The 23,778-nt window shown below is 45.6% G+C and overlaps 1 protein-coding gene across 1 annotated transcript; it reads right to left on the bottom strand.

The window, feature by feature from the left end:
• Positions 1-156: 156 nt before the first annotated feature.
• On the bottom strand, positions 157-23,717 carry LOC111952135 (proline-, glutamic acid- and leucine-rich protein 1). The gene is made up of 17 exons (XM_070435106.1): positions 23,567-23,717; positions 23,025-23,195; positions 20,841-20,990; positions 20,602-20,673; positions 20,411-20,470; positions 17,921-18,077; positions 12,491-12,623; positions 12,309-12,396; positions 12,064-12,152; positions 11,700-11,813; positions 11,274-11,424; positions 10,911-11,067; positions 10,635-10,690; positions 9,118-9,351; positions 2,804-3,481; positions 1,548-2,546; positions 157-1,320 (listed from the first exon to the last, which is right to left on the bottom strand). The coding sequence occupies exons 1-17, from the start codon at positions 23,708-23,710 to the stop codon at positions 1,222-1,224; spliced, it is 3,552 nt and encodes a 1,183-aa protein (XP_070291207.1). The 5' UTR covers positions 23,711-23,717; the 3' UTR covers positions 157-1,221.
• Positions 23,718-23,778: the final 61 nt, after the last annotated feature.

Genomic DNA, 23,778 nt, shown 5'->3' with positions numbered 1-23,778 from the left:
GTGGAGCGATGCGTAACGATGCTTCATGGGTGACTGTTGTTGATGTGTGCAGAGGGTCCCTGGTTCGCGCCAGGGTCGGGGCGAGGGGACGGACTAAAGTTAAACTGTTACAAACACTGAAACTGCTCCTGAGACAATACAATAAAGACTTGACAGTTATTCGTTTCAACATGTTTGCATTTGACGTTTATTTTATAAGAAAAGATGGGAGAACAAAAAGAACAGTAGTTATACTGTATATAAAGATCCAAAAACACACTACTACTACTACACTCCCTAACCATAGAATAGCACACACACCAGTATGAGCTGAAAAGTCTTTATGGTTGATGTAAAATAATCAAAGTGTTTAAAAAAAATAATAGTCCAGAGAGTTGTATTACAAATGCATCTACTGTCCTGCATTCAAGACGAAACGTGATCGTTTAAGACCGATCTAATTCCAACCTCTATGGCTGGCTGTGTTTACACAGGTAGCCCAGTTCTGATATTTATTTCACTAATCGGTCTTTTGAACAATTAGATCAGCTCTGAAAAAGATCTGTTGTGAAAAGATCTGATGTGATTGGTCAAAAGACCAATTAGTGAGAGGCCTCCCGAGTGGTGCAGCGGTCAAAGGCCCTGCATCGCAGTGCTAGCTGTGCCACTACAGATTCTGGGTTAGAGTCCAGGCTCTGTCGCAGCCGGCCGTGACCGGGAGACCCATGGGACGGTGGACAGTTGGCCCAGCATCGTCCAGGTTAGGGGAGGGTTTGGCCGGCAGGAATGTCCTCGTCCCACCGAGCACTAGAGACTCAGTGGCGGGCCGGGCGCCGTGCACGCTGCCACGGTCACCAGGTGTACGGTTTTTCTTCCGACACATTGGTGCAGCTGGCTTTCCGGGTTAAGTGGGCATTGTGTCAAGAAGCAGTGCGGCTTGGTTGGGTCGTGTTTCGGAGGACGCGTGGCTCTCGAACTTCGCCTCTTCCAAGTTCATACGGGAGTTGCAGCGATGAGACAAGACGAACTACCAATTGGATACCATGAAATTAGGGAGAAAAAGGGGTGTAAAGAATATAAAAATAAAACAAAAGACAAATTAGTGGGAAAAAAAGATCAGAATTGGGGTGCCTGTCTAAACCCAGCCTCAGTGTGTTTAATGAAAGAATGTGTGAGACTATGGAAGGGACTAGAAATCGAGTTGTTCTGATGGTATTGTGATGGAGCCGTGTCTGGCCTTGTTTAGGCTGGGCGGTTGGATGCAGAGGGCACATTTTCTACATTGTCCGGAGGGCAGGCTACGAAGTCGGCTAACATGGACGCCATCGCTTCTTCATCCAACTGAGAGAGAGAGTGGGTTGTTAGATAGAATTGGTCAACAAAAGTTGTGGCAGAGGAAATGCACAATAGTCATTAACCAACATCATTTGTATATCTACAAAGTATTCCCCCTAAGCCATGTCCATGTAACACATGGGAAATGTGTGGGTTGTACAGTACAAAAAGCCTGAGTTGTACAATGGTTATATGGACACTTTTTGAACAGTGTGTTTGAGTCCTTTTCTTACCTTTTTCTTCTCTGTTCCCTGTCCTGTTCCTTCCTCCTCTCCCTCTCTCTTCCTCTTCATCCCTCTCCCATCCTCTCCCTCTTTTCCTTCTTTCTCTCGTTCAGGCCCCTCTCCCTTGGTCTCCCTCGGAGCTGTTGATGACCTCATATCCTGTCCGGTATTGTCGCCGCCCTGCTTGGATATTTCTCCCTCCTGATTGGATGGCTGATCGTCACCGTCCACCCTCACTTCCGGTGCAGGCTCCGCCTCCTGTTGTTGTTGAGCAGCAGGACCGTCTTCAAAAGAGGACGTTCCCTCCGGCCGATTGCTTCCCTTCTCCTCCCATGACCTCACTTTCTGCCCATGCTCGGCCCCTTCCTCATCTAGCTCCTCCCTCTCTCTCAGAGCTCCGCCCGTCACACACAGGATCTGAGGCATGGTCGGGTCATTCATTCCTTCATTCGCATCCTCCTCTCCCTCCATCACTCCGATGCTCTCTACCTCCTGAGCCTTTATCCCTCCTTCCCCCTCGCTCTCCACCTCCTGAGCCTTTATCCCTCCTTCCCCCTCACTCTCCACCTCCTGAGCCTTTATCCCTCCTTCCCCCTCACTCTCCACCTCCTGAGCCTTTATCCCGCCTTCCCCCTTGCTCTCAACCTCCTGAGCCTTTATCCCTCCTTCCCCCTCGCTCTCCACTCGGAATCCTCCTATCCCTCCCTCCTCCGCCAACCCTCTGAGCACCTCTCCTTCCATCCCTCCTCTCCTCCCTTCTCCGTCCAACAGCCGAATCTCTCCCTCTTCTTCATCCTCCATCTCCTCCCCCTCTTCCGCCTCATAATCATCAAGCTCTTCATCATCATATTCTTCCTCATCTGGGAAATCGCTCTCTTCCTCCTCTTCCTCTTCCAGCTCATCCTCCTCTTCTTCATCAGAGCTGTTGATATTAATGACAGTGTGATCTTCGTCAGTGGATTGCTGTTGCAGGGCTCTGCTGGACTGGACTAACTGGTTCTGGTAAACCTGTAGAGTTCGAGAATTGTATTTAAAGGCGCAATACGTAGAAATAGCTCTGCCATTCCCTGGTTTCTAAAATTCATTTTTTTTGGGCCTGATTTCAGTTTGTGCCAAAACAAGCTATATGTAGTGTAGATAATCATTGTACCATCCATACCGTTGTGGAATGTATTTTCAGCTGGTGTACAAAACCAAAAGATAAAAGACACACAAGCGAAACTTAGCGACAGGACATTTAAGTGAAAATTAAGTGATTTTTGTACCTGTATGGGGAGATCCAGTGCTGTAGGTTGACCTGGTGCTGGAGGCTGGCCCTGGAGCAACATCTGCTGGAGCTGGGCTCCAGGCAGGGAGTCAGCCCCGAGTTGGGCCACACCGGTGGAGTTGAGAGGGGGAACCAGAGAGACTAGCGGAGCTGGAGGGAACGAGTTGATGGTGGAGTTTGGGGTGGAGGAGGGGAGGAGATGGTGAGGGAGGGAGGTAGAGGGAAGGTCGTTGGAAAGGGGGAGGGAGATGTCGCCCCCTGGACAGGGCACGGGGAGTGTGACGCCACCTGGTGCTAAGGAAGACCCGGGAAGAGTGGCCGCAGCGCTGGTGCCATCTTGGCTTTCTAACATCAGCATCCTCTGTGGCACGATGACCACGCTATCGTCCGAATCGCTCTCTAGCGAAATCTCCACATCCTCTGCCTCTTCTTTGTTGTAACGGATGAAAACGGGTCTCTGGCCGCCGGAGAGCCCTGGAAGAACCAGAGGTAGGTGGTTGTCCAGGGAGCTGGGGAAGGGAGGTCCGGGGGTGGGCCCCCCTAGGAGGGTGGGGAGGGTGAGGTTGGATGCCTGGGGGGGGGTGGGTTTGAGGGTGAGGGGGAAAGAGAGGGAGGGGGTGCGCGGATGGAGGAGGGAGTTGCATATGGTCAGGGCCTCTGTACAGAAGGAGGATACCTGGAGAGAGAGGGAGAGATGGGGATAAAGAGAAATAGATTCAGTAGGCAAATGTCGCTTGCTAGTCCAGTACATTTCACTAAGGATACAAATTTGCCTGAGCTAACCAAAAGCAGAAAATAACAGCACACATGGAAAATACTCCTACGCTATAAACAAATCTTCCCAGAGTATTACACCTCTCTAAACCAGTCTAAATAGTCCTCAACAGCACAAGGGTAAAATGACACCACTAAACATACTCTGTGTTAGTACAGTAACATTATCACCTGAGCTTCAGCTAAGAGACAATGGCTGAAATGCATGGAACTGTGTCCAATAGCCAGAGTCAGATAGTAATTACATCCATCCTTCACACACCTCAAAACAAACTACACAATCAACTCTAGAAAATTAATCCGCTGTTGTAAATGCTTCCATTGGACATGTTCATAAGGTTACATTATAAGGGTGGCTACTTTGAACAATCTCAAATAAAACATATATTTTGATTTGTTTAACACATTTTTGGTTACTACATGATTCCATATGTGTTATTTCATAATTTTGATGTTTTCACAAATTTTCTACAATGTAGAAAATAATAAAAATAAAGAAAAACCCTGGAATGAATAGGTGTGTCCAAACTTTTGACTGGTACTGTGCACACACACACACAGTGCTTGTATGTGTCGTTGAAATTGTTCCATGTTGCATTTATATTTTTGTTCAGTATGTATGCATAGTGCCTTCGGACTTTTTTCCTCATCAATCTACACTCAATACCCCATAGTGACAAAAACAGGTTATAATTTATTTATTTTTTAATCTAATTTATAAAAAACACAAATGCAATATCACATTTACATAAGTATTCATACCCATTACTCAGTACTTTGTTGATGCACCTTTGGCATTGATTACAGCATCGAGTCTTCTTGGGTGTGACGCTTGTCGTGGAAATTCAGTACTGAGAGAGACTTGGTCATATCTTTAAACAATCATCTATATTTAATATTTATTGCAATAATGAAACCGTCGACCCAACAGTCTTGACTGTTAGTCTGTAAACGGTAGGCTCTCAGCCTATGCTGTTCCTTATATACCTCATACCAAGATTGCTCAGTCATACCTGGTTCAACCCCCCCCCCCCCCCCCATATAGATTGGGGGCACCATAAGCCACTTTGGGTTCATCCTGGTTTTTTTTGTTTGTTTGTTTGTTTTTTAAAAATATATATTTTTTTTTTACCCCCTTTTCTCCCCAATTTTCGTGGGATCCAATTGCTAGTAATTACTATCTTGTCTCATCGCTACAACTCCCGTACGGGTTCGGGAGAGACGAAGGTCGAAAGCCATGCGTCCTCCGAAACACAACCCAACCAAGCCGCACTGCTTCTGTGTCGGAGGAAACACCGTGCACCCGGCTCCCTTGGTTAGCGCGCACTGCGCCCGGCCCGCCACAGGAGTCGCTGGTGCGCGATGAGACAAGGATATCCCTACCGGCCAAACCCTCCCTAACCCGGACGACGCTAGGCCAATTGTGCGTCACCCCACGGACCTCCCGGTTACGGCCGGCTGCGACAGAGCCTGGGCGCGAACCCAGAGTCTCTGGTGGCGCAGCTAGCGCTGCAGTGCCCTAGACCACTGCGCCACCCGGGAGGCCCTTATACATTTTTATTAAAAAAGATATTTAACTAGGCAAGTCAGTTAAGAACAAATTCTTATTTACAATGACGGCCTACCAAAAAGGCCTCCTGCGGGGACGGGGGCCTGGGATTTAAAAAATAAATACAATATAAATATAGGACAAAACACACATCACAACAAGAGAGACACAACACGACATAAAGAGAGACCTAAGACAACAACATAGAATGGTAGCAACACAACATGACAAGAACATGGTAGCAACACAACATGGTACAAACATTATTGGGCAAAGTTAACAGCACAAAGGTCAAGAAGGTAGAGACAACAATACATACAAAGCAGCCACAACTGTCAGTAAGAGTGTCCATGATCGAGTCTTTGAATGAAGAGATTGAGATAAAACTGTCCGGTTTGAGTGTTTTTTGCAGCTCGTTCCAGTCGCTAGCTACAGCGAACTGAAAAGAGGAGCAACCCAGGGATGTGTGTGTTTGGGGACCTTTAACAGAATGTGACTGGCAGAACGGGTGTTGCATGTGTAGTATGAGGGCTGCAGTAGATATCTCAGATAGGGGGGGGAGGGAGTGAGGCTAAGAGGGTTTTATAAATAAGCGTCAACCAGTGGGTCTTGCGACGTATACAGAGATGACCAGTTTACAGAGGAGTATAGAGGGCAGTGATGTGTCCTATGAGTTGCATTGGTGGCAAATCTGATGGCCGAATGGTAAAGAACATCTAGCCGCTCGAGAGCACCCTTACCTGCCGATCTATAAATTATGTCTTCGTAATCTAGCATGGGTGGGATGGTCATCTGAATCAGGGTTAGTTTGGCAGTTGGGGTGAAAGAGGAGAGATTACGATAGAGGAAACCCAAGTCTAGATTGAACTTTTAGCCTGCAGCTTTGATATGTGCTGAGAGAAGGACAATGCACCGTCAAACCATACTCTCAAGTACTTGTATGAGGTGACTACCTCAAGCTCTAAACCCTCAGAGGTAGTAATAACACCTGTGGAAAGAGGGGAATTCTACTTACCAAACCACATGACCTTTGTTTTGGAGGTGTTCAGAATAAGGTTAAGGGCAGAGAAAGCTTGTTGGACACGAAGAAAGCTTTGTTGTAGAGAATTTAACACAAAATCCGGGGAGGGCCCACTGAGTATAAGACTATCATCTCCATATAAATGGATGAGAGAGCTTCCCACTACCTGAGCTTTGTTGTTGATGTAAATTGAGAAGAGCGTGGGGCCTAGGATTGAGCCTTGGGGTACTCCCTTGGTGACAGGCAGTGGCTGAGACAGCAGATTTTCTAACTTTATACACTGCACTCTTTGAGAGGTAGTTAGCAAACCAGGCCAAAGACCCCTCACAGACACCAATACTCCTTAGCCAGCCCACAAGAATGGAATGGTCTACTGTATCAAAAGCTGTGGCCAGATCAATAAAAACAGCAGCACAATATTGCTTAGAATCAAGGGCAATGGTGACATCATTGAGGACCTTTAAGGTTGCAGTGACACATCCATAACCTGAGCGGAAACCAGATTGCATACCCGAGAGAATACTATAGACATCAACAAAGCCAGTGTTTTTCCAACACTTTTGATAAACAGGTCAAAATAGAAATAGGCCTATTACAGTTAGGATCAGCTTGATCTCGCCCTTTAAACAAAGGACGGACTGTGGCGGCCTTCCAAGCAATGGGAACCTCCTCAGAAAGGAGAGAAAGGTTAAAAAGGTCAGAGATAGGCTTTGCAATGATAGGGGCAGCATCCTTAAAGAAGAAAGGGTCTAAACCATCTGACCCAGATGGTTTTTAGGGGAAACTTTGTAGCGGCACAGGGGAAAAACAGGGTGAAGCATCGGGGATAGTCGCATTAGAAGGGGTGGGAGATGAGGAAATGTTGGACGGGCAAGGAGGCATGGCTGAGTCAAATAGGAATCCTGACTTAATGAAGTGGTGATCTGCCACTGGTACTCCCAGTCTCCCAGATGCCATGAAGATTAGGAATACTGAGGCCTTTGTTCCTCCAGGCTCTCTCTATCTCAGTGACACCCACCACATCTTATCTATGGAACGCCAGCTGTAGGTTTTACCTAGCCATCAAATAGTTGCCAGCCCCAGCTTAAAAAAACTCCTCTCAGTTCACTCAGAATGAAGGAAATAAATGTTTTACTACAGTATTAGTTGAGTCAATAATTGCTAACTATTCATCTCAAACAAATAAGGTGAATACATAATTTTCCCCTCACACGCTACAAGCTTGGCACACCTGTATTTTGGGAGTTTCTCCCATTCTTCCCTGCAGATCCTCTCAAGCTCTGTCAGGTTGGATGGGGAGCGTCGCTGCTCAGTTATTTTCAGGTCTCTCCAGAGATATTAGATCGGGTTCAAGTCCGGGCTCTGGCTGGGCCACTCAAGGACATTCAGAGACTTGTCCTGAAGCCACTCCTGCGATTTCTTGGCTGTGTGCTTAGGGTCGTTGTCCTGTTGGAAGGTGAAACCCAGTCTGAGGTCCTGAGCGCTCTGGAGCAGGTTTTCATTAAGGATCTCTGTACATCTTTGCCTCATTCCTGACTAGTCTCCCAGTGCCTGCCACTGAAAAACATCCCCCAGCATTTTGCTGCCACCACCATGCGTCACCGTTGGGATGGTGCCAGGTTTCCTCCAGAAGTGACGCTTGGCAATCAGTCCAAAGAGTTCAATCTTGGTTTCATCAGACCAGATAATCTTGTTACTCATGTTTTGAGTCTTTAGGTGCCTTTTGGCAAACTCCAAGCGGGCTGTCATGTGCCTTTTACTGAGGAGTGGCTTCTGTCTGGCCATTCTACCATAAAGGCCAGATTGGTGGAGTGCTGCAGAGATGGTTGTCCTTCTGGAAGGTTCTCCCATCTCCAAGAGGAACTCTAGAGCTCTGTCAGAGTGACCATCGGGTTCTTGGTCACCTCCCTAACCAAGGCCCTTCTCCCCCCGATTGCTCAGTTTGGCAGGGCGGCCAGCTCTAGGAAGAGTCTTGGTGGTTCCAAACTCCTTCCATTTAATAATGATGGAGGCCACTGTGTTCTCGAGGACCGTCAATGCTGCAGACATATTTTGGTACCCTTCCCCAGATCTTTGCCTCAACACAATCCTGTCTCCGAGCTCTACGGACAATTCCTTCGACCTCATGGCTTGGTTTTTTGCTCTGACATGTACAGACAATATAAGGGGACCTTATATAGACAGGTGTGTCTTTCCAAATCATGTCCAATCAATTGAATTTACCACAGGTGAACTCCAATCAAGTTGTAGAAACATCTCAAGGATGATCAATGGAAACAGGATGCACCTGAGCTCAATATGGAGTCTCATAGCAAAGGGTCTGAATACTTATGTAAATAAGGTATTTCTGTTGTTTATTTTTAATACATTTGCAAAAATTTCTACAAACGTGTTTTCGCTTTGTCATTGTGGGGTATTGCGTGTTGATTGCTGAGGAATATATATTTTTTTTAATCCATTTTAGAATAAGGCTGTGTAAAAAGTAGTGGTCTGAATACTTCCCGAAGGCACTGTATGTATGCATGCATAGATAGATAGATCTGTGTGTGTGTTCTATACGTGTAGTTTTGTGTTTGTGCATGTGTCGATTGTGTGCTTGCAGTGTATGAGTTGGTGAGCGTGTGTGTGTATATGTTCTTATTTAAAGTGGAACAGAAGAGGCAGAATAATGTTTACTTGGTTGCTTAAACACAGACCACCAAACCAAAACACGACCCCAAATAACCCTTTAGTCCCCCTCCCTGAGTGTGTGTGTGTGTGTGTGTGTGTGTGTGTGTGTGTGTGTGTGTGTGTGTGTGTGTGTGTGTGTGCATGTACTTTCAGGTTGCAGTCCCTGTGTGTGTAGGTAGGGTTTCTGCATGTGTGTGTGTGTGTGCATGTACTTTCAGGTTGCAGTCCCTGTGTGTGTAGGTAGGGTTTCTGCATGTGTGTGTGTGTGCATGGTCCCTGTGGGTATATTAACCCCTACCTTCAGACTCCTATCCCTCCTCCCGTGGCTGAGTATGGACACAGTACAGGTGAGGGGTGGGGGCCATCGCGGTGCGGGCACTAGGACCAGAGCCAGTAGCAGACGGTACAGCTCCCTACGGGGGGTGGCACTGCCATACTGGCCACTCACCCCCCCAGCCCCGCTGTCATTCCAGTTAGCGCCATGCTGTTGCTGCAGACACACACACAGGGGGAGGACGACATCGTGGAGACGCTAGGGGGAGAGGGATGGGAAGGGAGATACAGGGTTAACATACACAGCGATCACATAGATACACAAAGGGGCAGGCAGAGAGAGCGGGGAGGAAAGGAGCACACGCATAAAGAAACATGATCACAAACATGACCAAAATTATTGGCCCCCTTGGTAAAGATGAGCAAAACAATACTATTTTATGCAAATACTGTACTATATTGTATGCTCCATGAAATGGAAAATTATATTATACTAATACAATTGCTCAGAGAAAGATTTTGTTAAACAAGTAATACTTTCCCGGTCAAAATTATTGGCACCCTTGTTTTCAATACTCCGGCACCCTCCGGCACTGAGCCTTTTTCTAAAATGTTTTATGAGATTGGAGAAGACATGGGGGGGGAGGAAATCTTAGACTATTCATCCATACAGAATCTTTCCAGATCCTTGATATCCTTCGTCTGCCTTCTTCAATTCAAACCACGGGTTTTCAATGGGGTTCACGTCCGGAGACTAAAATGGCCATTGCAAAATGTTGATTTTGTGGTCAATTAACCATTTCTTTGTGGAATTTGCTGTTTGCTTGGGGTTATTGTCTTACTGAAAAATCCACTTGCGGTCAAGTTTCAGCTTCCTAGCAGAGTTTTAGGCTAAAATGTCCCGGTACTGGGTAAAGTTCATAATGCTGTCGACCTTAACAAGGGCCCCAGGACCAGTAGAAGCTAAATCGGCCCATAATATCAGCGATCCACCACCACCATATTTTACAGTAGGTACGGCGTTCATCTCTGCTTATCACAACACCAAACCCACCACTGGTGCGCGTGGCCAAATTGTTTTCATTTTCATGTCATCTTACAAATGTAGATGCTTGGGGTTTGCTGAACGGCATTGGCAGCTGGATTGGAACCGGTGCTATGGCCAGATGACAGCAAAATAGAGCTCTTTGGCCACGCACACCAGTAGCAGGTTTGGCGTTAAAAGCAGGATGTAATAAGCAGACAACCCCATACCTACTGTAAAATATGGTGGTGGATCTTTGATATAATCATTTTGAAACCTTATCTTTTAAGATAATCGTTTTTTTATTACTTGTTAATTATACAAAACCTGTTTCTCTGAGCAATTGTATTAGTATAATATATATATATATATTTTGTTGCATACAATATAGCTCAGTACTTCTATTATTTATTCTATAGTCTTTCTTTGCTCGTCTTTATCAAGGGTGCCAATAAGTTCGGTCATGACTGTATTACGGAGAAGGTTTAATAACAACACACGAGACACACACAACTGACCTTGTGTATATCTTCCTTCAGTAGAGATCCACTGGTCAGTATGACTTGTCTCAATGCTGCAAAGAGAGACAGTCATATGTTGTATTACCATACTCATTACAGCTCGTCAAGATATCATTGACCTGTGATTGATTGTAAATGCTAAAAAATACACTATGAAAGGGATTGGTCATTCATTGGCAACATGACTGGAAAATGTATACTTTTGTTTTGTTTACACACATCTCCAATAATCAACAAATGTCAACACACTAGATAAACCCCACCCCCCCCCACCTCTGAGTGCAGACAGGCAGGTGTCCTGATTGGCCAGCGAGTCTCCTTTCCTCTGGAAAGAGGCTCCGCCCCCGTCGCTCACAGCCAATCCGGGCTTCCGGCTTTTAGGGCAGGGCTTGCTGGAAACCAGATCACGGAGCTGAGGAGAGCTAGAGGGCTGGAGAGGAGGAGGAAAAAGAGAGGAGAGGAGGATGGTGTTAGACTTAAGTGGAGCGTGAGTAAATATCGTGCAATGGCACCCTATTCCCTATGTAGTGCACTACTATTGACCAACATTTTTTGACCAGAAATAGTGCACTACATAGCCATAGTGGTGACCATCCTAAGCTTCTCGTTGGCAATATACCAATCAGATCCTCTCACCCTAACAGAGTCCGCCCCTGGTGTGATGTCACCCAGCAGGTGGGCCAATAGGAGCTCGGAGTGGGTGGGGCTTCCCTGCAAGACACTGGCTGAGGCTCCTCCCACTCTTACCCAGAGTTCTAAGGTACGGTACAAGGACACACGCACTGCACTATGGGTCAAAAGGAGAGAGATTATGAACATACGACTACAAATAAAGGAGGTTTGGAGTGTGTTTGTATCAGCGGAGGCTGCTGACGGGAGGACGGCCCATAACGGCTGGAGCGGAGTGAACGGAATGACGTCAAGCTATGTGTTTGAAGTATTTGATACTAGTCTACTCATTCCGCTCCAGCCTTTACCACGAGCCCGGCCTCCCCAATTAAGGAGCCACCAACCTCCTGTGGTTTGTATGTGCGCATAGCGCGCAGGGTGTGTGTGAGATACCTGAATGCTCTCTGTTGTCCCAGGCTGGTTTCAGGTAGAGGGGTCCAGGCAGACAGGGTCTGAGAGAACAGTCTCTGGAGCACACTGGAGTACTGCACCAACCCACTGCCTAAACTGAGATAGGAGAGAGGAAAGAAGAGAGAAGAATTAAAGTCCACCAGTCCACTAATTAATAAAACACCCATTGCATTTAGATTTTCTTCAAGCCAGCACTTGCGTAGCCTGGTCCCAGATCCGTTTGTGCGCTCATGCCAACTCCTTGTCACTCATTGTTTGACGAGACATTGACAGCAATGGAGTTGGCATGAGCGCAAACAGATCTGGGACCAGGCTAGCACTTGGGTTGCCTTCAGTAGGTACTTACGCTGCGATGAGAGCGTGCAGCACCTGTAGAGTGTCTTTGTGTACGGCAGGCAACACCAGCAGCCTCACACACCCATCACCTGTTACATTCTGTTGATAAAGAGAACCATGCCAACGATACACCAAGACTCTCGTGTACCTAACCTTACTGCATTTTGGGTGGTTGAATGTTTATTACATTTTTGGGGGGGTGCTTGACAAAACAGTGGTGTGTGTATGTGAGTGAGTGAGAGAGGAGGCACTCACTATGCTCTTGGAGCTGACTGCCAGGGCGCGACAGACCAGGTTAAGCACCTGCTGTACAGGTAGACGCACTGCAGAGGCCGGGTCCACACTGAGACAGACAGAGAGAGACAGACATGAACAATTGTAATGTGGGTAGTTAGTAAAAGCTTCCGATGTGTGTGTGTGTGTGTGCGTGCACCTACCTGAGTGTGTGTTTGAGAGCCAGGCAGGCAGCTCTGTATCTGTGTTGTAACTGCAGCAGGAGGAGGGGGTCTGAGTCGTCCAGAGGATGGTAGGGCAGCTCGACACCTGGCCCTTCATACTGCACTGTCCCTTCTGAAACACAAGAGGGCAGAACACACCGTAGGGAAAGAGGCATGACTCACTAGACTAGATAGTAGGGATGGGAATCGTTCCTTTCAAGCACGATCTAGATACATGGGCTCTGATATGGATACTTTTGGTTTGAAATGTTTCGGTTTGATTAGGGGAACAACTCGATACGATCCGAGGCACTAACATTTGTTGCATGAACACATTCATTTTCCGTTCTAAATTCAAAATCGGTCACCGATGGTGCTATAGCCTGACGACTCACACTAAATTCTCACGCTGCTCTGTTGTTCGCTACAGACTTTAGTCCGAGACTGCCATCGTTGAAGTTGTTTGTGGTGACGAGGGCACGAGGGGCTTTGTACAAAACAAAGTCCTCAGGGATTTGATCGTCTCTAACCAGTCAGAGTATCAAATCCAAAGACTAATTTTCAAACCGCCGTTCTGGCTCTGGCACAACCCATCGGCGAGAAAGTGTTCAAATTTGGTGAAGGGTTGGGGAGCTATTCATTGCGGAAGAGAAACTAATGTCCGTGGGCGTGGCGTAGCATTTGGCTGGAGCAAGGAGTCTGGGTTGCCAGGCAAATGGAGCTAAGGACCTGAGCATCCAGATTAGGGGAGGGTGTTTAATCTGAACTCCCCATCACCTACTGTTTAACTTGTCATTTTAACAGATGCTTTTTTTTTAAATAATAATGATTCAATATTTATAGCCAATTAATATTAAACACAGCTTTGGATTTCACCCCCGTCTCAAAAACAAATGGTTTTGACCTTTGGAACTTTATGGAGAAGAGATGCTCTGTACTTGTTATGAAATTACAACTTTAACCTGTTCCTGTAAAAATGACCAAATGCACTGACTGTTTAAAAGCAAAACTACCAAAACTATTTCTTATGGTCAAACCTGGCAATCGAAAAGACCCAATCAGCAGTTAGATGTGCAATCAGCAAGATGTAAGTTGTGTCCACTCCGGTAGTCTACACAACTCTGCAAGTAAAACCCAATTTTCTACAGCGCATTTGGTAACAATGACCCAGCAAATTACAATGGTTGTCACCCAACTAATAAAGCCTATGATTTGACATTGCAAAAGCCATTTTTTACAAGCATTGGAATGCTGAAGGTGCCATGCAGGAGTTTGAATATAAGATCAGTGGTAGAGATGCACGATATATCAGAATCGGCCGACATTATCTAAAAATGCCAACATCGGCATCGGCCCGATGTCTAGTTTAACGGCGATGTGCCAAACCGATGTCAACGCTGACCTGCATACATATATATAACGTAGGTAGATTACATAATGACGCCACGAAAAATACAGCGCTACGCAGAACAAAAGCAGAAAAATACTAAGCGCAAACTTCCAACAACTAAACAAGTTCAAGTCGAGCAGTCATTTGAAAGAGTAAGAAAATTACAGCGAGACAACTCAAAAGCTGAAATCCATTAATGCAAAGATAATGGAATTCATTGCCCTTGACAATCAACCGCTCTCTGTCCTGGATGATGTTGGCCTTCGCCGACTGGTCGAACACCTAGAGCTTCGGTACACACTACCAAGTAGGCGCTATTTTTTAGATGTTGCCCTACCAGAGTTGCACAGTATTGTTGAAACGCACATCCATGAGCTACTTTCTATGGGCGTCACTGCTATTAGTTTCACGACTGACATTTGGACCAGCGAAGTCAGCCCCATGAGCATGCTGAGTCTGACAGCACCGTGGGGCGACGAGGATTTCGTACTGAGGGAAGCCGTATTGCATGCTCAAGAATGTGCTGGCTCACATATCTGCTGCTGCCATTTCAATGGCATTTGAGAACATGTTTGAAACGTGAACACACTCCTAGCTCCATTCGAACAACTGACTCGAGAAATAAGCTCATCAACTGCGTCTGCAGCAGACGTAATACCCTCTGTCACGGCATTGAAACGCCTGCTCAACAAAACTGCCAACACAGACCGTGGGGGTAAAAATTTGCAAAAGTACTCTACAAGAGGCTGTGAACAAGCGGTTCGGTGGCATTCTCTCTGTCTCTTTACTGTGTCGCCACCATGCTCGGTACCGCTACTTCGATGGAGACAAGGAACAGGGTTTACTTGAAATGTTACAGACAGCTGGACAAGACGGAAACGGACAGTGACAGTGCGCACCGTGGATGAGAGGCCACGGACAGACCGAGCTGAAACTTCACTGCTTGACATGCATGATGAAATCCTGCTTGAGACGGAACTAATTTGGAGTATTTCTCCTGTCTTATCTGATGTCCTGTGTGAATTTACAGTTGAAGTCGGAAMTTAAGATACACTTAGGTTGGAGTCATTAAAACTTGTTTTTCAACCACTCCACACATTTCTTGTTAACAAACTATAGTTTTGGCAAGTCGGTTAGGACATCTACTTTGTGCATGACACAAGTCATTTTTCCAACAATTGTTTACAGACAGATTATTTCACTTATAATTAACTGTATCACAATTCCAGTCGGTCAGAAGTTTACATACACTAAGTTGACTGTGCCTTTAAACAGCTTGGAAAATCCCAGAGAATGATGTCATGGCTTTAGAAGCTTCTGATAAATGATGTCAATTAGCCTGAGTCAATTGGGAGTGTACCTGTAGATGTATTTCAAGGCCTCCCTTCAAACTCAGTGCCTCTTTGCTTGACATCATGGGAAAATCAAAAGAATCAGCCAAGACATTAGAAAGAAAATGTGTAGACCTCCACAAGTCTGGTTCATCCTTGGGAGCAAATTTCCAAACGCTTGAAGGTACCACTTTCATCTGTACAAACAATAGTACGCAAGTATAAACACCATGGGACCAGGCAGCCGTCATACCGCTCAGGAAGGAGACGCGTCCTGTCTCCTAGAGATGAACGTACTTTGGTGCGAAAAGTGCAAAATCAATCCCCAGAGCAACAGCAAAAGACCTTGTGAAGATGCTGGAGACAACAGGTACAAATGTATCTTTATCCACAGTAAAACGAGTCCTATATCGACATAACCTGAAAGGCCGCTCAGCAAGGAAAGAACCACTGCTCCAAAACCGCCATAAAAAAGCCAGACTACGGTTTGCAACTGCACATGGGGACAAAGGTAACTTTTTGGAGAAATGTCCTCTGGTCTGATGAAACAAAAATAGAACTGTTTGGCCATAATGACCATCGTTATGTTTGGAGGAAAAAGGGGGAGGCTTGCAAGCCGAAGAACACCATCCCAACCGTGAAGCACAGGGGGTGGCAGCATTATGTTGTGGGGGTGCTTTGCTACAGGAGGGACTGGTGCATTTCACAAAATAGATGGCATCATGAGGCAGGAAAATTATGTGGATATATTGAAGCAACATCTCAAGACATCAGTCAGGAAGTTAAAGCTTGGTCGCAAATGGGTGTTCCAAATGGACAATGACCCCAAGCATACTTCCAAAGTTGTGGAAAAATGGCTTAAGGACAACAAAGTCAAAGTATTAGAGTGGCCATCACAAAGCCCTGACCTCATTCCTATAGAAATTTGTGGGCAGAACTGAAAAAGCGTGTGCGAGCAAGGAGGCCTACCTCCTGACTCAGTTACACCAGCTCTGTCAGGAGGAATGGGCCAAAATTCACCCACTTATTGTGGGAAGCTTGTGGAAGGCTACCTGAAACATTTGACACAATTTAAAGGCAATGCTACCAAATACTAATTGAGTGTATGTAAACTTCTGACCCACTGGGAAATGTGATGAAAGAAATAAAAGATGAAAAAATTATTCTCTCTACTATTTTTCTGACATTTCACATTCTTAAAATAAAGTGGTGGTCCTAACTGACCCAAAACAGGGAATTTTTACTAGGATTAAATGTCAGGAATTGTGAAAAGCTGAGTTTAAATGTATTTGGCTCAGGTGTATGTAAACTTCCGACTTCAACTGTATGTATGCTCTCTCTAATTCTCTCCCTCTCCCTTTCCTCGGAGGACCTGAGCCATAGGACCATGCCTCAGGACTACCTGGCCTGATGACTCCTTGCTGTCCCCAGTCCACCTGGTCATGCTGCTGCTCCAGTTTCAACTGTTCTGCCTGTGGCTATGGAACCCTGACCTGTTCACCGGACGTGCTACCTTGTCCCAGACCTGCTGCTTTCAACTCTCTAGAGACAGCAGGAGCGGTAGAGATACTCTGAATGAATTGGCTTTTAAAAAGCCAACTGACATTTACTCCTGAGGTGCTGACCTGTTGCACCCTCGACAACCACTGTGATTATTATTATTTGACCCCGCTGGTCATCTATGAACATTTGAACATCTTGGCCATGTTCTGTTATAATCTCCACCCGGCACAGCCAGAAGAGGACTGGCCACCCCTCATAGCCTGGTTCCTCTCTAGGTTTCTTCCTAGGTTCTGGCCTTTCTAGGGAGTTTTTCCTAGCTACAGTGCTTCTATACCTGCATTGCTTGCTGTTTGGGGTTTTTAGGCTGGGATTCTGTACAGCACTTAAGGGCTTTATAAATAAATGTGATTGATTGAACAAATGAACAAGAAAACAGCACAACAAGTAAGTGAAAGAAATAGGTTTTGATTATGTTTTACTGGTAATGGGGACATATGTAAATGCCAACAAAATAACTTTTTGTTCAGTGTGTGTGTGTTTCAGCTATGCTTAAAAAGGCAGCTAAAAAAATGTATATCGGTTATCGGTATCTTTTTTTTGGGCAAGGAAAATATTGGCTATCGTTATCGGCCAGAAATGTCATATCGGCGCATCCCTGATCAGGGGTATGCCTAGCTCGTTGGCATGAGCAGCTGCGCTCTGTGCGCACACACCGTTGTTATCTGGCTTGGAGATCAATGACTGTCACACACATTTACGTAGTAGCCACAGTTAGATAGGCTACTATTCAGTCTATTCAGTCACAAAAGATAAGGTATATAAGGTATTTTCGAATGGGGGAAATAAAATGATATGAGTAAAAGACATCAGTGAATCGGCGGTTCGTTACGTTTGAATCGATTTTCCGACCGATTCATGCTACATTTGCATTGGTTTGGGCTCCCGTGGACCGGTACACTCGTATCTTAAACATTTGAACCGGTGAATCATTACCTCCCTAGCAGATAAGCATCATTCTGGTTGTAAAACCCTGAAGACAATTTTCATGTTTTTATCATTCATGAAAGCATCTGAGAGTAGGAGTGCTGATCTTGGATCAGGTCTCCCCTGACCATGTAATCTTATTCATTAAGATCTATAAGGCTATACTGAGCCTAGATCAGCGCTCATACTCTGAAACGCTTTATGAAAGAAAAAGCACTCTACCTGATTCAGAGCCCTGGTAGAGTTGTGCCAGTATGCCATTGGCCGAGGCCAGCAGGCAGTGAAGCTGATTGGTCCATCCCTCGGCTCTGCGCCCGCCTCCCCCTCTCTCCACCACTCCGCCCAAACAGGTCAGATGACCATAACACTCACATGCTACCTGGAGATGGAGAGATAGATAGAGAGATGGAGGAGAAAGGTGAAGGAGTTGACAAACATGAGGTTATATAAATAAAGCATACAAATAGAGACAGATTTAACATGGAAGAAAATGTGACCCTTTTCAAGAAACTAGGTGTATGTCGCATGTCACTACTTCACAGGGAAGGCATTTGAACGTTGTTTTTGCAGAAATGTTTTCTGGAACATGTTAACTTTCATGTGCCTTAATAACAAACTTGTATACCATCTGTAAATACGAATAAAACATTTAAAATTGCGAGCCTAGTTGACGTAGCCACGGAAAAATACAGGAACCTTTCCGCTGGAAATGATTGGCTGAGATAATGGTTGGGCTTGACCTGCCCAGGAGAGGAGATTGGATTGATCTGCCATGTAGCATGCTTCTGTCTATAACATGAGCTATTATTATAACGCGAAGATATAATGAAGAACTGAAACATTTTCTGCTACTGCTCTCTACATTGAAGTTAATAGCGATATCGACAAAGCTCAGTAGTATGATGGACTACTTTCTGGAGGATGATAGTGCCATGCTGACTCTCTCGAACTCTGAAAATTAACCAGACAATGAGGAAATCCTTGATTTCGGTAAAAACATTTTTCATTGAACCAGACATTGTAGTCTTCTGATGACAATGGTGGGGAAGAAACGGTGTCGTTGTCACGGAAGTTGACCGAATTTTCGAATCAGTGGAATGCCCGGTGGAAGCAGAGAGGATTAGATTACATCTTCAAACTATGGGCAACCACAGCATCCATGACAGAGAGGAAGAAGCATTCATCCATGTACAGTTGAAGTCGGAAGTTTACATACACCTTAGCCAAATACATTTAAACTCAGTTGTTTTTAAACTGGCTTTTTAAGCTCTGCCCACACATTTTCTACAGGATTGAGGTCAGGGCTTTGTGATGGCCACTCCAATAACTTGACTTTGTTGTCCGTAAGCCATTTTGCCACAACTTTGGAAGTATGCTTGGGGTCATTGTCCATTTGGAAGACCCATTTGCGACCAAGCTTTAACTTCCTGACTGATGTCTTGAGATGTTGCTTCAATATATCCACATAATCTTCCTGCCTCATGATGCCATCTAATCTATTTTGTGAAGTGCACCAGTCCCTCCTGCAGCGAAAATCAACCCCACAACATGATGCTGACGCCCCTGTGCTTCACAGTTGGGATGTTATTCTTCGGCTTGCAAGCATCCCACTTTTTCCTCCAAACATAACGATGGTCATTATGGCCAAACAGTTCTATTCTTGTTTCATCAGACCAGAGGACATTTCTCCAAATAGTACAATCTTTGACCCCATGTGCAGTTGCAAACCATAGTCTGGCTTTTTTTGGCGGTTTTGGAGCAGTGGCTTCTTCCTTGCTGAGCTGCCTTTCAGGTTATGTCGATATAGGCCTCTTTTTACTGTGGACACAGATACTTTAGTACATGTTTCCTCCAGCATCTTCACAAGGTCCTTTGTTGTTGTTCTGGGATTGATTTGCACTTTTCGCACCAAAGTACATTCATCTCTAGGATACAGAATGCGTCTCCTTCCTGAGCGGTATGATGGCTGCGTGGTCCCATGGTGTTTATACTTGCGTACTATTGTTTGTACAGATGAACGTGGTACCTTCAGGCGTTTGGAAATTGCTCCCAAGGATGAACCAGACTTGTGGAGGTCTACATTTTTTTTCTGAGGTCTTGGCTGAATTCTTTAGATTTTCCCATGATGTCAAGCAAAGAGGCACTGAGTTTGAAGGTAGGCCTTGAAATACATCCACAGGTACACCTCCAATTATGTCAAATAGCCTATCAGAAGCTTCTAAAGCCATGACATAATTTTCTGGAATTTTCAAAGCTGTTGAAAGGCACAGTCAACTTAGTGTATGTAAACTTCTGACCCACTGGAATTGTGATACGTGAAATAATCTGTCTGTAAACAATTGTTGGAAAAATGACTTGTGTCATGCACAAAGTAGATGTCCTAACCGACTTGCCAAAACTATAGTTTGTGAACAAGAAATTTGTGGAGTGGTTGAAAAACAAGTTTTAATGACTCCAACCTAAGTGTAAACCAAAGACTCTACAATGCAAGTAACCACTTCACTGTACTGTTTACACCTTCTGTACCCTGTGCATGTGACAAATTTATCATCACCTTTCAAAGCAGAATTACTTTCCCATTGTTCCTCAACTGCAGTGTACGATATACCATTTTCTAGATCGGAGTCTCTACTTTTATCCAATGTAAAAAACACAATTTCACTACATAGGACCGAATCCAGGTGGTGCGTCACAAATAAACTGAAGACAAACCTCTTGTACTTTTGGGTTGGCACTGTCCATTTTGGATAAGAAATAGGCACCCAGTTTGTCCTGTTGAAGACAAATTGTCAGACAGAGTTAAAAACAACATCAATAACGACAACACGGTGTCTCCCAAATTATGATGTACTAAAAGAGCATCTTATTTGTCATGTAGTAAATGAGTGTGTTGTAATGCTCACCCTCAGGGAGCCACAGGCTCGGGGATAGAAGGTCATACATGCAGTCATCCCCTCCATGGCAGCTAGGTGACACTAAACATACACACACCATTACCAAATTCTGCTCTAGTATTCCTCAATAAGAAGTTCCAACAGAGAATGAATCACTCGTGTTTCATTGCCACCTTTTTGCTTTAGTATCCTCCAGCTTACATAGTTAACTGCTACTGTATACAAGCAATTCCCCAGCCCTAACTTACCTCAGACTTGAGGCCTAGCAGGGAGGTGAGGATCCCCAGGACAGAGTTGAGGCCCACCTCCCTGGCTAGCTCAGGTAGCTGGGATGAATACTGGAGCAGGTCCTGGAGGACACCCACCGCTAGCTGGACGGACGGGAGGGGGTCCTGGGACTGGGGGAGAGGGAAAAAGGGTTTGAATTAGCTTAAGTAGATTTTTTTTTAAATAAGAAATGTCAAGAGATTTAACCCAGTTCTTTCTGATGTCCCCATCCACATTTGATTAAGCAAATTCATCAAATGTGTGCCTCTCTAGGTTATGCATTGTGCTGTACAGGTGTGTGTCTTCAAATCAAAGTTTATTTGTCACGTGCGCCGAATACAACAGGTGTAGTAGACCTTACAGTGAAATGCTTACTTACAGGCTCTAACCAATAGTGCAAAAAAGGTGTTAGGTGAACAATAGGTAAGTAAAGAAATAAAACAACAGTAAAAAAGACAGACTATATACAGTAGCGAGGCTATAAAAGTAGCGAGGCTACATACAGACACCGGTTGGTCAGGCTGATTGAGGTAGTATGTACATGTAGATATAGTTAAAGTGACTATGCATATATGATGAACAGAGAGTAGCGTAAAAGAGGGGTTGGCGGGTGGTGGGGCACAATGCAGATAGCCCGGGTTAGCCAATGTGCGGGAGCACTGGTTGGTCGGCCCAATTGAGGTAGTATGTACATGAATGTATAGTTAAAGTGACTATGCATATATGATAAACAGAGAGTAGCATCAGCGGAAAAGAGGGGTTGGGGGGGGGCACACAATGCAAATAGTCAGGGTAGCCATTTGATTAGCTGTTCAGGAGTCTTATGGCTTGGGGGTAAAAACTGCCCTTTTGTCCTAGACTTGGCACTCCGATACCACTTGCCATGCGGTAGTAGAGAGAACAGTCTATGACTGGGGTGGCTGGGGTCTTTGACAATTTTTAGGGCCTTCCTCTGACACCGCCTGGTGTAGAGGTCATGGGTGGCAAATACCCTCTTCACGACTGTCTTGGTGTAATTGGACCATTCTAGTTTGTTGTTGATGTGGACACCAAGGAACTTGAAGCTCTCAACCTGCTCCACTACAGCCCCGTCGATGAGAATGGGGGTGTGCTCGGTCCTCCTTTTCCTGTAGTCCATAATCATCTCCTTAGTCTTGGTTACGTTGAGGGATAGGTTGTTATTCTGGCACCACCCGGCCAGGTCTCTGACCTCCTCCCTATAGGCTGTCTCGTCGTTGTCGGTGATCAGGCCTACCACTGTTGTCGTCTGCAAACATAATGATGGTGTTGGAGTCGTGCCTGGCCATGCAGTCGTGGGTGAACAGGGAGTACAGGGGGGGACTGAGCACGCACCCCTGGGGAGCTCCAGTGTTGAGGATCAGCGTGCCACATGTTGCTACCTACCCTCACCACCTGGGGGCGGCCCGTCAGGAAGTCCAGGATCCAGTTGCAGAGGGAGGTGTTTAGTCCCAGAATCATTAGCTTAGTGATGAGCTTCGAGGGTACTATGGTGTTGAACGCTGAGCTGTAGTCAATGAATAGCATTCTCACATAGGTGTTCCTTTAGTCCAGGTGGGAAAGGGCAGTGTGGAGTGCAATAGAGATTGCATCTTCTGTGGATCTGTTTGGGCGGTATGCAAATTGGAGTGGGTCTAGGGTTTCTGGGATAATGGTGTTGATGTGAGCCATTACCAACCTTTCAAAGCACTTCAAGGCTACGGACGTGAGTGCTACAGGTCTGTAGTCATTTGTGTTCTTGGGCACAGGGACTATGGTGGTCTGCTTGAAACATGTTGGTATTACAGACTCAATCAGGGACATGTTGAAAATGTCAGTGAAGACACCTGGTCAGCACATGTCCTGGTCAACACATGTCCCGGTAATCCGTCTGGTCCCGCAGTCTTGTGTATCTTGGATTTGTCTCAGTGAATGTTTTGGACAGATGTGTCTCCGGTGTGTGTGTGCTTATCGTGAAAGTCTACAACAGTGCTTGACTTGGACTGAAATAGGTGCCGGTACAGTTATATTTAGGTGCAATATTCTATAAGAGAAACAGGAGCTCAAGCAGTAGAACATTTGAGGCGCTACTCCTGAGCTCCTGCCAAAGTCAAGCACTGATCTACAGGCGTCTTCATACAGTGTCTTAGCTTCATACTGTGTCTTACCTGTATGACCTGTTGTAGGGACCGTAGCCATGAGAGACAGTGTTGTTGGAACACATCACTAGAACTGTCTTTGACCAGCACTGAGAGAAGACACAGCCCCTCGAACTTGGTTTTGCTGTTGCCGAGTTTGGCGTTGCTGAGTCCCACGAGACAACCCACAGTTCCAGTACTCTGAGGGATAAGAGCGAGAAGTAAGTGACATCAACCAGGCGATCAACAGCTATACAAACTTTAGACACAAAACGACATTAGAGTGGGCTATGTAGCAAGATATGACACAATGGTATTCAGCAAGGGAAAAACAAAGACTAGCACGAGTCGATTGCATTGAGACGATACTCATTGAGACAGCTCCCGAGTGGTGCAGCGGTCTAAGGCATCTCAGTGCTAGAGGCTTCACTACAGACACCCTGGTTCGAATCCGGGCTGTAACACACCCGGCCGTGATTGGGAGTTCTTAACTGATTTGCTAAGGTAAAAAAAATAGAACGCAGACGGGATGCCATGCTTGGCCAATTCCAAGAATAGCAAGCCAGTTTTACCTGTGTCGAGAACACGCCGTGCTCCCGGTAATTCGCTAAAAGTGCAGGTAAATATTCGGGCCGCTGCTCCTTCAGAACAGACACCAGACCCTCGGTTAGCCGCATATTGGAGGAGCCATGCATCCAAGCCGCTGTTACAGCCATCTTCCCACTCCGCCACGCTAAAACGTGTCAATTATGCGACGGACGTAGTTATTCAACGAAGATGTTGA

Source organism: Salvelinus sp. IW2-2015, linkage group LG3 (genome assembly GCF_002910315.2).
Source record: "Salvelinus sp. IW2-2015 linkage group LG3, ASM291031v2, whole genome shotgun sequence".
Lineage (NCBI taxonomy): Eukaryota > Metazoa > Chordata > Actinopteri > Salmoniformes > Salmonidae > Salvelinus > Salvelinus sp. IW2-2015.
The sequence above is the reverse complement of the archived record's forward strand: the minus strand, read 5'-3'. Positions and strand labels throughout refer to the sequence as shown.

Coding starts and splice junctions, on each gene's coding strand:
- LOC111952135 (XM_070435106.1), bottom strand. CDS start 23,710: ATGGCTGTAACAGCGGCTTGGATGCATGGCTCCTCCAATATGCGGCTA. Junction 23,196..23,566: donor ACGGCGTGTTCTCGACACAG/GTAAAACTGGCT, acceptor CTTATCCCTCAG/AGTACTGGAACTGTGGGTTG. Junction 11,814..12,063: donor CTGCACGCTCTCATCGCAGC/GTAAGTACCTAC, acceptor CTCCTATCTCAG/TTTAGGCAGTGGGTTGGTGC.